At 46.8% G+C, this 10,886-nt stretch overlaps 5 protein-coding genes across 5 annotated transcripts; 1 reads left to right on the forward strand and 4 right to left on the reverse strand.

Moving 5' to 3' along the window:
• Nucleotides 1–109: 109 nt before the first annotated feature.
• Nucleotides 110–1,474, reverse strand: F5891DRAFT_438192 (chaperonin 10-like protein; the record flags this gene model as incomplete). The annotated part of the gene is made up of 5 exons (XM_041371829.1): nt 110–342; nt 395–789; nt 836–1,025; nt 1,071–1,149; nt 1,209–1,474. The coding sequence occupies 5 exons, from the start codon at nt 1,469–1,471 to the stop codon at nt 223–225; spliced, it is 1,047 nt and encodes a 348-aa protein (XP_041216348.1). The 3' UTR covers nt 110–222.
• A 195-nt stretch (nt 1,475–1,669) lies between these two features.
• On the reverse strand, nt 1,670–2,934 carry F5891DRAFT_1132985 (chaperonin 10-like protein; the record flags this gene model as incomplete). The annotated part of the gene is made up of 5 exons (XM_041364749.1): nt 1,670–1,786; nt 1,837–2,231; nt 2,292–2,478; nt 2,534–2,615; nt 2,678–2,934. The coding sequence occupies 5 exons, from the start codon at nt 2,932–2,934 to the stop codon at nt 1,670–1,672; spliced, it is 1,038 nt and encodes a 345-aa protein (XP_041216349.1).
• A 1,112-nt stretch (nt 2,935–4,046) lies between these two features.
• F5891DRAFT_438196 (uncharacterized protein) lies at nt 4,047–5,351 on the reverse strand. The gene is made up of 5 exons (XM_041371830.1): nt 4,917–5,351; nt 4,768–4,868; nt 4,553–4,710; nt 4,377–4,497; nt 4,047–4,329 (listed from the first exon to the last, which is right to left on the reverse strand). Exons 1-4 carry the CDS (start codon nt 5,255–5,257, stop codon nt 4,405–4,407), a joined length of 693 nt encoding a protein of 230 aa, XP_041216350.1. The 5' UTR covers nt 5,258–5,351; the 3' UTR covers nt 4,047–4,329; nt 4,377–4,404.
• Nucleotides 5,352–5,709: 358 nt separating this feature from the next.
• Nucleotides 5,710–7,493, forward strand: F5891DRAFT_1088195 (uncharacterized protein). Its single transcript, XM_041363489.1, has 4 exons — nt 5,710–5,895; nt 5,956–6,412; nt 6,471–6,613; nt 6,676–7,493. The coding sequence occupies exons 2-4, from the start codon at nt 6,182–6,184 to the stop codon at nt 7,022–7,024; spliced, it is 723 nt and encodes a 240-aa protein (XP_041216351.1). The 5' UTR covers nt 5,710–5,895; nt 5,956–6,181; the 3' UTR covers nt 7,025–7,493.
• A 543-nt stretch (nt 7,494–8,036) lies between these two features.
• Nucleotides 8,037–9,637, reverse strand: F5891DRAFT_1088203 (uncharacterized protein). The gene is made up of 7 exons (XM_041363490.1): nt 9,423–9,637; nt 9,186–9,372; nt 8,944–9,130; nt 8,789–8,889; nt 8,572–8,732; nt 8,360–8,518; nt 8,037–8,310 (listed from the first exon to the last, which is right to left on the reverse strand). Exons 1-6 carry the CDS (start codon nt 9,549–9,551, stop codon nt 8,396–8,398), a joined length of 888 nt encoding a protein of 295 aa, XP_041216352.1. The 5' UTR covers nt 9,552–9,637; the 3' UTR covers nt 8,037–8,310; nt 8,360–8,395.
• Nucleotides 9,638–10,886: the final 1,249 nt, after the last annotated feature.

A 10,886-nucleotide genomic window follows, 5' to 3' on the forward strand; every position in this document is an offset into this window, starting at 1 on the left:
AACTTGAGAAATTATTTGTGTTCAAAATTTCAAATAAGTTTTGCAGAGACGCCAATCATTTCCTTGCGCACCAATTGCAACTCGAATGAAATCTGAATTACAGGTTTGTTCTTGAAATAATTTACTAATACATAGTGATGCGATGCCGGCACTTGAATAAAAATACAGTGACAAACCAGACGAAAATCACATTGACTTCCTCGTCGACCACATAGTATGGCCTCACTTGGTGTCTTGCGGGTGAGCAACCAACTTTTTCCCACTTACTTTCGCCGCCTTCATTTGTTCCAACCCCCCGATGATTCCTTCAAGACCATCAGGAAGAACTTCGTACCTAAGAGGCTATATGAGGTAGGTCAGCGGCAGTGAGACTGGGATATGCTTGATACCTCACCTTAATGGTCCCTGCTTCAAGCCACTGCGAAAGAATGGCCCACAACCCCTTGCAAAGCTCCTTGTTTTCTTTCGTATGTGGACTTCCGAATGTCATAATAGCTTTGCGTTCCTTTCCTTCGTCTTCTTGGACTGATGCCGGAAGCGTCAAAACTAGGCATCCTTTCGCATCGAGGATCGACCATCCAACCTGCTGTGTCTCAGAGAGAGCAATAGCATCATACACGTACTTGATCGGGTTCTTTGTAAATCCGTTGATAGCAGCCTTGACAACGTCGGCAGAAAGGTGCCTGTTCAATACATGGGTAGCCCCAAGCGACTTCAGGTACACTTCATGGGCAGGCGACGCAGTCGTGATGATAGGAGAGAACCCAGAGAGGTGAGCCAGCTGAATGACTGAAAGGGGAAGGTTAGAATGATACTTCTCTTGACAGCAACTTACCATAAGACCCAACAGCTGACGCTCCACCAAGAATGACGATCGGAGTCCCGGAGTACATGCCGATACCGCCCTTTACCCAAGGCGGCGTGAGGCCAAACCCGTACGTGGTTTTATTATACAGGCCAGTCGAAGCAGTGTCGAGGGCCAATGGAATAGTGGCTGCGTCATCATATCCCAAATTATCCGGAATCTATATGCTGTCAGTACCAATGCAAATCCTTCAATAAGAACATACCTTCGCAGTGAAATCCGTAACTCCAAGTGCGAACTGTTGGAAACCAGCTTTATCATTTGAAAACTGGCCATGCGTGAATCTACAGCGAATAAGGTAAGGAAGCGACCCAGGCACAACTCAGGGGCTAATAGTGCTCACACTCTGTCTCCCTTCGCGAAGTTGAGAACGCCTTCTCCCACTTCGTCGACGGTACCAGCAATATCCTCACCGAGTACTACTGGGTAGTGGTCGACAAACATCCCGGTTTCCTGAACTTTGTAGTCGATAGGATTAAGGGCTACAGAGTAAACCTTGATCAAGACCTCATCCTTCCCGGGCTTCGGGATGCTGTTCAAACCAACAGCGAATTGGCCGTGCTTGGACTTCAGTAAGAGTGCTTTTTGTTGCTTTGTATCAGACATGGTTAGGAAGATGAGAGCACGATTGAAAGCGACTCTACATAGGGGTCCCATTTTTATATACGACTCCGAGTCGCGACCATTTTTGAAATGATGACACATGCAAGAAGCAATTCATATTGACAAAGAAATGAAGGTAATGCAGGGGGTATCTAGATAAAATAATGATCATATATGTCCCAGATCGCCCGTGCAAAATTGTTAAGTTTCTTGTGGTCGAACTACCAGTTTCACTCCGTCTACCTTCCCAGCGTTGAATCTCTCGAGCGCATCTGGTATTGCACGCAGCCCGCCAGATACTAGTTCGACATTGTTTGGCTGAAAAAATGTTAGAGAATACCTAGAGGTAAGGTTTGATTGATACATACCCGTATGTGACCCTCTTCGACCCATCTCTCAAGATGAGCCCACAGCCTCTTCCCCGTTTCCCAGTTCTCGTCTGATTGCGGGCTTCCGTCTACAGGAACCACCTGCCTACTGTCATAGCTGTCCTTGCTAATCAAGGATGGCTGTGTGACAACAAGCTTCCCTCCTGGCGCAAGCAATGACCAAGCAGCCTCCTGCGTCTCTGCTGTGGATATGCAGTCGTACATCATATGTATGCGAGAGCCCGTAATTTTCATCACGGCCTGTTTGAGTGCTGATAGTGGAAGATATCTGTCTATGACGTGGTTTGCTCCGAGACTCTTCAGACGTTCCGTGTGCTTCAGCGAGGAAGTGGTAATGATAGGTGAGAAGCCCGATAGTTTCGCTAGTTGGATAACTAGTAGCAGTGATGTATTAGTAAGATGTCTTGGCTGTGGCAATGAGCCGCTAAGCTTACCGTAGTTGCCCACAGAGCCGGCACCACCGAGGATCAAGATGGGCCAACCTTTGTACTTGGACCATCCGCCGCGCTCCCAAGGTGGAATGAGACCGATACCATTCATGGTACCGTACATCCCGATCGCGGCTGTGCCAATTCCGCATGCGATAGTACTTGCCTGGTCGAGCGATAAGCTTCTCGGGACCTGAGTAATATCGATCAACACGAGTCTCGACTACCGATCGCGGGGATTAACTTGCCTTAGCTGCGAAGTCAGTTGTGACTACGCAATACTGCTGAAAGGTTGCCAGATCGTTATCGTCAAAGGCACCATGGAAGAATCTAGCCGAAGTAACGATCAATCTCACAACGAACGTGGCCATTATAGAAATGAGATGGCATACATTCTTTCCCCTGGATTGAATTTTGTAACGCCTTCACCAATTTCTTCGACGATGCCAGCACCGTCGGTGCCCAGAACTGCAGGATAGCTGTCGACGAAAGTGCCATCTCTGTGGATCTTAGCATCGAAAGGGTTGAGCGCAGTGGCCTGGAGTTTGACGAGAACCTCGCCAGGGCCTGGCTTGGGTATTTTTCGGCTAGCGACGGTAAAAGTCGCTTGCTTGGATGGGATGATGAGTGCGAGTTGTTGGTCAGGCATGTCAGAGATTGAGTGGAAGTCAAATGTTGAATGGATGGAAGGGCTTTGTTCCTGTGCGAAAATTAAGTATCGGACATGGGTCTTTATACTCATTGCTATTATTTACCTGACTCAACGGAAGCGAATGGAATGAAGTGTTTAGGGACACCTCGTGTATTGTGTGAGGCCCTCGACCATCTAGGCGCGATAAAAATTGCACAGCTTTATCAAGAAGCCTTAATCTTCGACGGATAGGTCCGGAGGGCTTGTTGCTGGTGCACTGCTGCATGGGGTTGGTGAGCAAACGATGAACACGAGGCACATAATAATGGAGCGTTACGCTTACAGTCATTGTGCTTATGACGTGAACTCCGATGAGGTACAGAGGATATTTCGTTATACAGGAAGGAATTGTGTGGGCTTTATAGTCATTGGTGCCACAACCCACGAGGCAGTTACGCTATTTCGCGACATTTTAGGGCCGCACAGAGTGCAATTGATGGAAATTCCCTGCACAGGAATCCCTCGTGCGCTCCACAAGTTTATCCTATGTGGAGCTTCGTTATAGAAGCAACCAAAGGTACGTACAAAATTAACGCCAACCTCGAGGCTGGCAAGTTGGACGCCGGACGTTTCACGTATAGTCCAGCGAGCGGTCCCTGGATGCGCCTGGAGACCAGACCAGACTAGACCAGATTAGTGAAAAACACAAGGTGCACAGCCTAGCCCACCTTCCCCTTGCACATGGAAGCCCATTTCCTTAAGAAATAACGTTTGCCTCATTTCCGAGGGATGCTGAGCAGGGCTGTGATCAGGCAAAAATCAAATAGCGCAAAAGCCGTTATCATTTCGAGCTAACTAGATCCACGTCCAGCATGGATATCTATGCGTAGGAAAGTAAGAGGAGTGGTTCGTCAAGAAGACACCTTGATTAAGTGACGGTACGTAGAGTCAAATCAGCTGATCTGAGAAGTGGAGGCGGTGATTGCACAAGACGGACCGTGATCGCAGGCTATTAAAATCGATCGAGGATTAACGGGTGAGAATGAACTATGTATACGATTAATCTGCTCGTCAGGGTTTGGTCAGCGAGAGTTCAAGTATCCCGCAAGAACGTACCTATCAAGAAAACGAACCACGGCCGATTGTACAAGATTGAAATATAATTGGAGCATGACGAGGGGATGGTCAACGCCGATGCAGATTTGACGTCAATTAATGGTAGATGGATACGGAAATAGGCGAAGATGCAATGCTGTTGAATGCTCTAAAGCATTTCCTTCGTTACGGTGTGCGGGACGGGGACATTATTGGAGCGGAAAACAGTCAAACCTCGATGCGCGTTTTCTCATGCATGTGAATGTGACAGAGTGAGAGTCCAAAAGAAAGACGTGGGTCGGAATTACGTTGTGTGCGCTTGTGCTTTCAGTGATCAAGCTATTGGGGAGAGATTAGAAACCTACCTATAAGGTAGTGATACTTCTCAACGTCTCACTGACTCCGCATGCTGTCACTGGACTCCAATTTTACCCTCTTGGCACTGCGGGTAGTGGTTATTCTTTCCTCGAGCCTTTTCACTTGTGCCTTCGTAAATTGGGTGTCAGCGCTTCTATAAGCATATCGCAAGAAAAGATCTGACTTTCAGCGCATTAAGCTCACGCAAGGCTTCATCATCTATATCTGAGCCTGTCCCATCGTTGTAATCTTCAGATTCTGGTACGTCTACAGGAGCTTCACGCTTGGTTCCCCATGAAGGTTGCATAGGTGGCGGGGCAATACCATCTGCCACGAGTCGATCTAGTAAGGATATATGAGTATCAGAATATAATTACCGACTATGTTTTGCACACGAACCAAATGGTCTGTACCTGAAAACAAATGTAGCCGTGGGGGTTATTCCAACGCGCGCCACGTTAATTACCTGTTGCGGTGGCACACGGATCTCCTCTCCAAACCTAAGATCGTATGTGACTTGGGTGACGAGATGGAGCAAAACTACGCACCCCACACAGTGACTTGATGCCTTCTTTGAGCGCTCGTGAACTATCGTTCCCTTAGCAGAGATTGTATTTTTTCGGTGGCCCATGCCAATCACACTCACAGGCCAGATGGCCAAGGAAATTTCTCCGAGATCTGCGTGTGCAGAATTCAGGTGTTTATCTTCATCTGTAAGTATATGAGCATCCTTCTGGAGTCTGATGGTCTGCACTAGATAAAACTGACCCGTCAGCTGAAGCCTCGAGAAGGTAAGCGGACGGATGGAATTCATTGATGTGTTGACGTATTTGAATTCTGCCGTACATCTCTGATACGTCGGTGGCTCATTGAAACCTAAAGCATGCATTAATTGACCCCCTCCATGTATGCCATCGAGTGTCACATCTCCTGTTTGGTGATACTGGCGTGCATAGTTGATATCTTGCCATACTACAGAGAACGTCTGCAGGAGTGACAGGAGGCGGCGTTGGGGGTCGCCTCATGTACAAATTCACGAAGTACACACCTTTCCTGCTTCCGAAGCAATCCAACAGGTCACCTTATTTTCTTCTGGAAACGTCTCAATTCCATAGCTCTCCAAAGCTTGTCCATCGACCCTGATGCACGCTCGTAGCGTCCCATAGGATAGCATTGAAGGAAAGGAGAATGATGACGTGGATAGCTTTCAATCGATGTACACGCGCTTAACCAGGTACAGAAAGGCGTGCATGGAATTACGCGTGCTTTTATCCACTAATTAAATTTGAAACTCAGCGACACCAAGGAACGCGTTCACGTCATGTGACATATCCCAAAACTCTTCCTTTCAAACCAAACTTGTTGGTACGTTGATGAACGTTCTTCACAGCAACTGAATGACGTTACTGGTACCTCCTCGGTGGCTATGGCCTGGTGCTAGGCACCTCTAGACCACTTGGAAATGCGTACTTCTCGCTGTGATTTTAGCCCGGACCATACCTACTCGCGATTCACATCTTGGAGATGGTAAATGTTTCTTGCAAGCTTAATCTTCGATTTTAATGAACTCATTATCTGCTGGTCTAGCAGCTTTGTGATACTTCCGGAACAGTGGAAATGAGGTCAGGCTTTACAAAACGGCTTTTCATTTGAGCTCTGGGCCATTCACAAAGCACGTCATAATGTGCTGACTTGCGGTCATTTCAGACAAGTCGCGATGCACGCCTGACCCGTAAAGATTGATGACACGTGAGGAACGGCACATAGGAGTTGTCAACGCTGGGTTCACATCGGCCGATGTAACGGACCGCAAATGTCCAGCGCTCTGGTTCCTTCTTCAACAGGTTGGCAACGGATCATGGACCAAAAACATGAGGTGTCTCTACGTGGAATCACTATCACATATGGACTAGTACTCCTTCGTGTCAATAAAGTCCGAGGAGTTGATGTAGATCCGGAAAGGCGGCCGAAACTCAACGCAATCCAGTCTATCACTCAATGCCGTTACTATTTTGATAAGGCGCCATTATACTCCAAACAACGCGTTGGTTAAACTCTAAATTTCTGGACAATATGTGACATTCACATTTCTTCGTTTTCAGCTTTGTGACAGATACGCACAAAAATACTGTTTCCGCTACTCCTCTCAGCCCCCCTTTCAAGAATTCTGCGCCACTTTACCACTTCGGAGAACATCAGAAAGTTATCAGGAGAATAGAATCGATGTACGAGTCACCGTCTTCATGTGATGTTTCAATTTCAACCACGAGTGGTGTCATGCGACGTGATACTGACCAGGCAGTACAGACAGGCACCATGGACGAAACACGGCATAGATTTTGAGGAATCGAAAGAAGGATTCGGGCCGGTACAGGACATCACACCGAGGACGCCATGTTTGTATACTATCCCTTCCGGTGCAATCGGTACGCCACAGACGCTGGCAGTCACGCAAATGCCACGGCACATATCGACAGGTGTCGATATCTTTACGTGGCTTCGGCACTTTCAACTATCTCGCTCCATTCTACTCCAGTTCACGTGGTCGTTCAACATCATAATGAGTCATAACAGAGAGAATGATATCCGTGTTTATAAACACGAGTTTTGTGAAAGTACCGACTTCTGTGGGGTACCGATTACACCGGAAGGGTAGTATTTGAGAATGAGCACCTGCCGCCGGCAGGATCTACTCAAGGCTGTACTGACGTCAGGCCGGTAGTCTCAGTGGCAGAAATATCCCCGCTCACGAGGATGACGGTCCTCCTAACTTGATTCGGAATCCCGAGTCCCTCCTTTTGCCGCGAGCGTTTCAGCTCATTCTACACTCATTAGGACCATGCGAGTTGATCGGCTTCCGGTCCACCCATAGGCTTCCGGCTAATAATCGCAGAGAGCGACGACATTTATTGTGTTCGGTACAGAAATCGGAGACAAGCTTACCGACGGAGCATAAGATCAATCAAATAGGAGGTTTGTCTGTACCGGAGGTTCTCTTAGCTTCGTCTTCGAGGCTGCAGTTATGGAACGAGTCAAGTCCCAAAATATGACTGCCACTCACACGATATACTTCTTGAATGTCCCAATAGCTGTGTGTTCGTAAAATATACAATTGTCCCCCATGATCATCCAAGGGCAGTAGGTAGCCGTCATCATCTGAATACCGCTCAGCATGATCATGAAGGTCTAGATACCGGTCAACAGTGGAACAATATCAAGTCGCCATTGCATTGCCGGCAAGTACCGGCGGTCGAGGAGATATGAAAGTCGCGAGTTGGTCACGAGAGCTAATACATAGTGCGCAGTACCGCATCATTGATAAGTCATTGTAAACGTTGTGTGCGTTTCGGAATGTCCTGGTACCAACCGGAAACACTTGAGCGAAACGACATTGAGCTCCGTACTTATGCCGCGACATTCGGAACGCGAGTTGAGAGGATATCCGATTTCCTTCCTCAGATACAATCCAGCATGTACCTAGTACTAGCCTCCTATCTTCAAGAGGAGACGGCGGTGCCACGAAATTCTCGATCGTGAGCGCTGAGCTCATTTCCATCAACTGCAGCGCAGGCCAGGCACAGAAGTCTCCGAGGAGCATGAGTGTGGATATTCGACCCTGCCACGGGAGAAAGAAAGTGATAAAAGTTTGTTTGTATTAATCTTGAATGTTTGAACTTCTGAAACCTCGGAGTGCGAGCTGTTATTATATGAAGTCTATATACGACTTGGAATGTCATTATACAGTGGTTATAGAACAAGGCGTAGTACTAACGGTACAAGAAAGTATTATTCGAGTCGTAAGCGTAACGTCAGGACTCGTGGCGACAGACTTTCAAAGTTCTGCACCTATACAATGTACATACATACATCATAGTGATGATGATTTCGAACCACACAGAAACTATTGATGTAGCGTGTTTCATCTTGCAGATAATCGAGTTCCTAGAAAATGCATGGTGGTGTCCATCACACTGGGAATTTGATTGCTTACCTCAGAACGGAGGACCTGAACCCAAGAAAAGAGAAGCTAATCCTCAGTGAGATCAATAACCTCCATAGCAGCGGGTTTCCGTCGCGATCCCCCGTGTTCCAACTTGACAAGCGAGGGCTTCCGATCTTCTACTTGTGCACGCAAGCGCTGAAGCTCCATCTGCAAGACGAGAATGAGCTGGAGGAAAAGATATCACCAAAACAAAAAATTACCTCTAGCTCTCGAATCCTTGCCAGTGGTTTGACATCATCTGAGGGCAAGGACTCATCAGACCCATCCATGACTTCATTGTCATCGTCATGATCCTCCATCTCTGCCTCTGTGTCTGCCATGATTGATGTACGTGGTGCTACTCCCATTGCTTGCAGGATGTCTGGGATCGGGACCATGTGTGAGTGGCGAATGCGCGTAGAAAACATCATGGCCCACCCAAGCGCGTGTACTTGAATACGAAGACAGTCTTTGGACTATTGTCTGGTATAATCTTGAAGGCTGATACTGGGCTTTGATCGGGTACTTCTTCTCCGAAGCTTAACAAAATGACAATCATAAAACAGTGAGGTTTGCGATGAAATTTTACGCACACAACACGATGAGGGCATGCCTTCTTGGCGCGTTCATGCACCTTGCCTTCCCGCACACGAAGGGTACGGTCGTTCACGTTATGGGAACCCATTACTTGTTCTTTCATGGTGTACTTCCCCTGCACTACCTCCATCATAATTTGACCTATATCATTTGCGCTTCGATCATCGAGCATTGAGTCGTCATCTGATGTTTAGCATTAGAACTTGGAAGAAGGCTTCGGGAACTTTCGCATACTAACCAGTAAGCTCAAGTTGGGAGAACATGAAATCTCTTTTAACATAACTATTGCTCAGATGCGTTATGTTCTGTGTACCAGTCCAGCCCGGAGGCATGACGTATGGACGACAGGTAATACCGTCAACGAAGACGGTTAATAAGGCTCCCGAGGTCTGCCGGGCTAAAAATTTCGCGCTGACTTGAAATTTCTTATGGAGATACTAAGGGTCTTTCGCTATGCATTTTATGGACAACGTACCTTGCCTGCAGTTGACGCGATCCAACACGTTATTCTGTTCTCTGTTGGCGTACTGGAAACGACGATATCATACTCTGGAAGCTCCTGGCCATCCATGAATATACAAGCAGAGAAGTCTCCCAGAATCATGGTGCAAGATAGACAAACAATATATCTTGGGGGAAGAATACGGCCTGCAGGATGGAATATTAAGTGGCTTTGCTTGAAAGGATTACGTGAAGCTTTGCTATATGTAAGATAGGCCTCAAGCAGTTTCTGCAAACATCACGTGATGTGACTTAGCTGTGACTTTACTTGTGATTACTGCATTTGGTACCGGGACTCCAGATACAATGTATGCCTTAAACCTTGCTTGTGTCGCTATCTCCTCCTTCAATTTCACACAAATGGTAATTCTAAAACAAATGACTCGTTAAAAAGTACGTATACTACAACTTCTCCGTTTTTGTTTTTTTATATCTTGTCGCCATGGACATCCTATACACATTCATTGCTTTTGTCACGCTTCATCACACTTTATCACGTGACGTTTACAGAAACTGCTCGAGGCCTATCTTATGTAATCTAATAAACCAGTGAACCGAATAAAAGTTTCAATGACAACGGGTCACGTGCGGTATCCCGGACGGGGAGTTTCCTCCGAGCTCACGTCTACAACGTCACGAAGTGTATGTAGTCATATTGATATGCACGCACGCGCAGGATTCTGGGTTGCGCACTTCCCAGTGTAGTAGAAAACACAGTGATTAACGAGAGGCAACTTGCTAAGCGGTTATCTTCTTGTAAGGTTATCATGACCCGAGGCGAGACACCAAGCGACAACCACAGTAAGTTATTAAACAGACGACGTGCGGAATAGGCTATACTTATCAAACAGACGAGCACAAAACTGAGAAAGGAGAACTTCGAGCTCATACGGAATGTGTAAGTATTGGTGAACTACGAAAAAGGAAATTGAATGGAAAGTCAGCAGAGTTCACGACAAAGACAAAAAGGATGGCACTTCTGGGTCATATCATATCATAGACGTTCACCCGGTGTGGGACTGGATCTTGGAAACCAAAAAAGGTAGGCCGCTCAAGAAGTTGGTGCATGTGAACAACAGTTTGAACGACATCGATGTCATTCCAAGCTACATATTACATTATTAAGTTATAGCATGACGAGTCTGGCAGGTCGATTAAGTTTGGGCCCTGAATTCTGTAAGAGCTAGTTCGGCAACTCGATATTTCGATATTTTTCAATATTTGCTTTGCATGTTTGCGAAAATGTTCACCGGCATCGTTCCGAGATGTCGGAGCTCGAACCTTGCTTCTCTCCTACGTACATATTATCAATGGATGTATACCCTCATCTAACCCTAGAGCGGCGTAAGAGGCTTTTTGCTGGTGCGGTCGCGATCACTGCGATCTGTGCACAGACACTACTCTTCTCATGGCCAAACCTGAAGTCATGCTCCCCCTC

This window comes from Suillus fuscotomentosus (assembly GCF_016647785.1).
Source record: "Suillus fuscotomentosus strain FC203 chromosome Unknown F5891scaffold_354, whole genome shotgun sequence".
Taxonomy (NCBI): domain Eukaryota; kingdom Fungi; phylum Basidiomycota; class Agaricomycetes; order Boletales; family Suillaceae; genus Suillus; species Suillus fuscotomentosus.

What these genes read in the sequence shown, in the direction of transcription:
- F5891DRAFT_438196 (XM_041371830.1), bottom strand. Translation starts at nt 5,257, where the DNA reads ATGCATGCTTTAGGTTTCAATGAGCCACCGACGTATCAGAGATGTACG. An exon ending in TTTCAGGTACAGACCATTTG is followed by an intron (nt 4,711 to 4,767) that starts GTTCGTGTGCAA and finishes TATCCTTACTAG; the next exon opens with ATCGACTCGTGGCAGATGGT. An exon ending in GTGAGCTTAATGCGCTGAAA is followed by an intron (nt 4,498 to 4,552) that starts GTCAGATCTTTT and finishes CAATTTACGAAG; the next exon opens with GCACAAGTGAAAAGGCTCGA.
- F5891DRAFT_1088195 (XM_041363489.1), top strand. Translation starts at nt 6,182, where the DNA reads ATGTCCAGCGCTCTGGTTCCTTCTTCAACAGGTTGGCAACGGATCATG. An exon ending in CATTATACTCCAAACAACGC is followed by an intron (nt 6,413 to 6,470) that starts GTTGGTTAAACT and finishes CTTCGTTTTCAG; the next exon opens with CTTTGTGACAGATACGCACA. An exon ending in GTACGAGTCACCGTCTTCAT is followed by an intron (nt 6,614 to 6,675) that starts GTGATGTTTCAA and finishes CAGGCAGTACAG; the next exon opens with ACAGGCACCATGGACGAAAC.
- F5891DRAFT_1088203 (XM_041363490.1), bottom strand. Translation starts at nt 9,551, where the DNA reads ATGATTCTGGGAGACTTCTCTGCTTGTATATTCATGGATGGCCAGGAG. An exon ending in GCATGCCCTCATCGTGTTGT is followed by an intron (nt 8,890 to 8,943) that starts GTGCGTAAAATT and finishes CATTTTGTTAAG; the next exon opens with CTTCGGAGAAGAAGTACCCG. An exon ending in CAAGGATTCGAGAGCTAGAG is followed by an intron (nt 8,519 to 8,571) that starts GTAATTTTTTGT and finishes CTCGTCTTGCAG; the next exon opens with ATGGAGCTTCAGCGCTTGCG.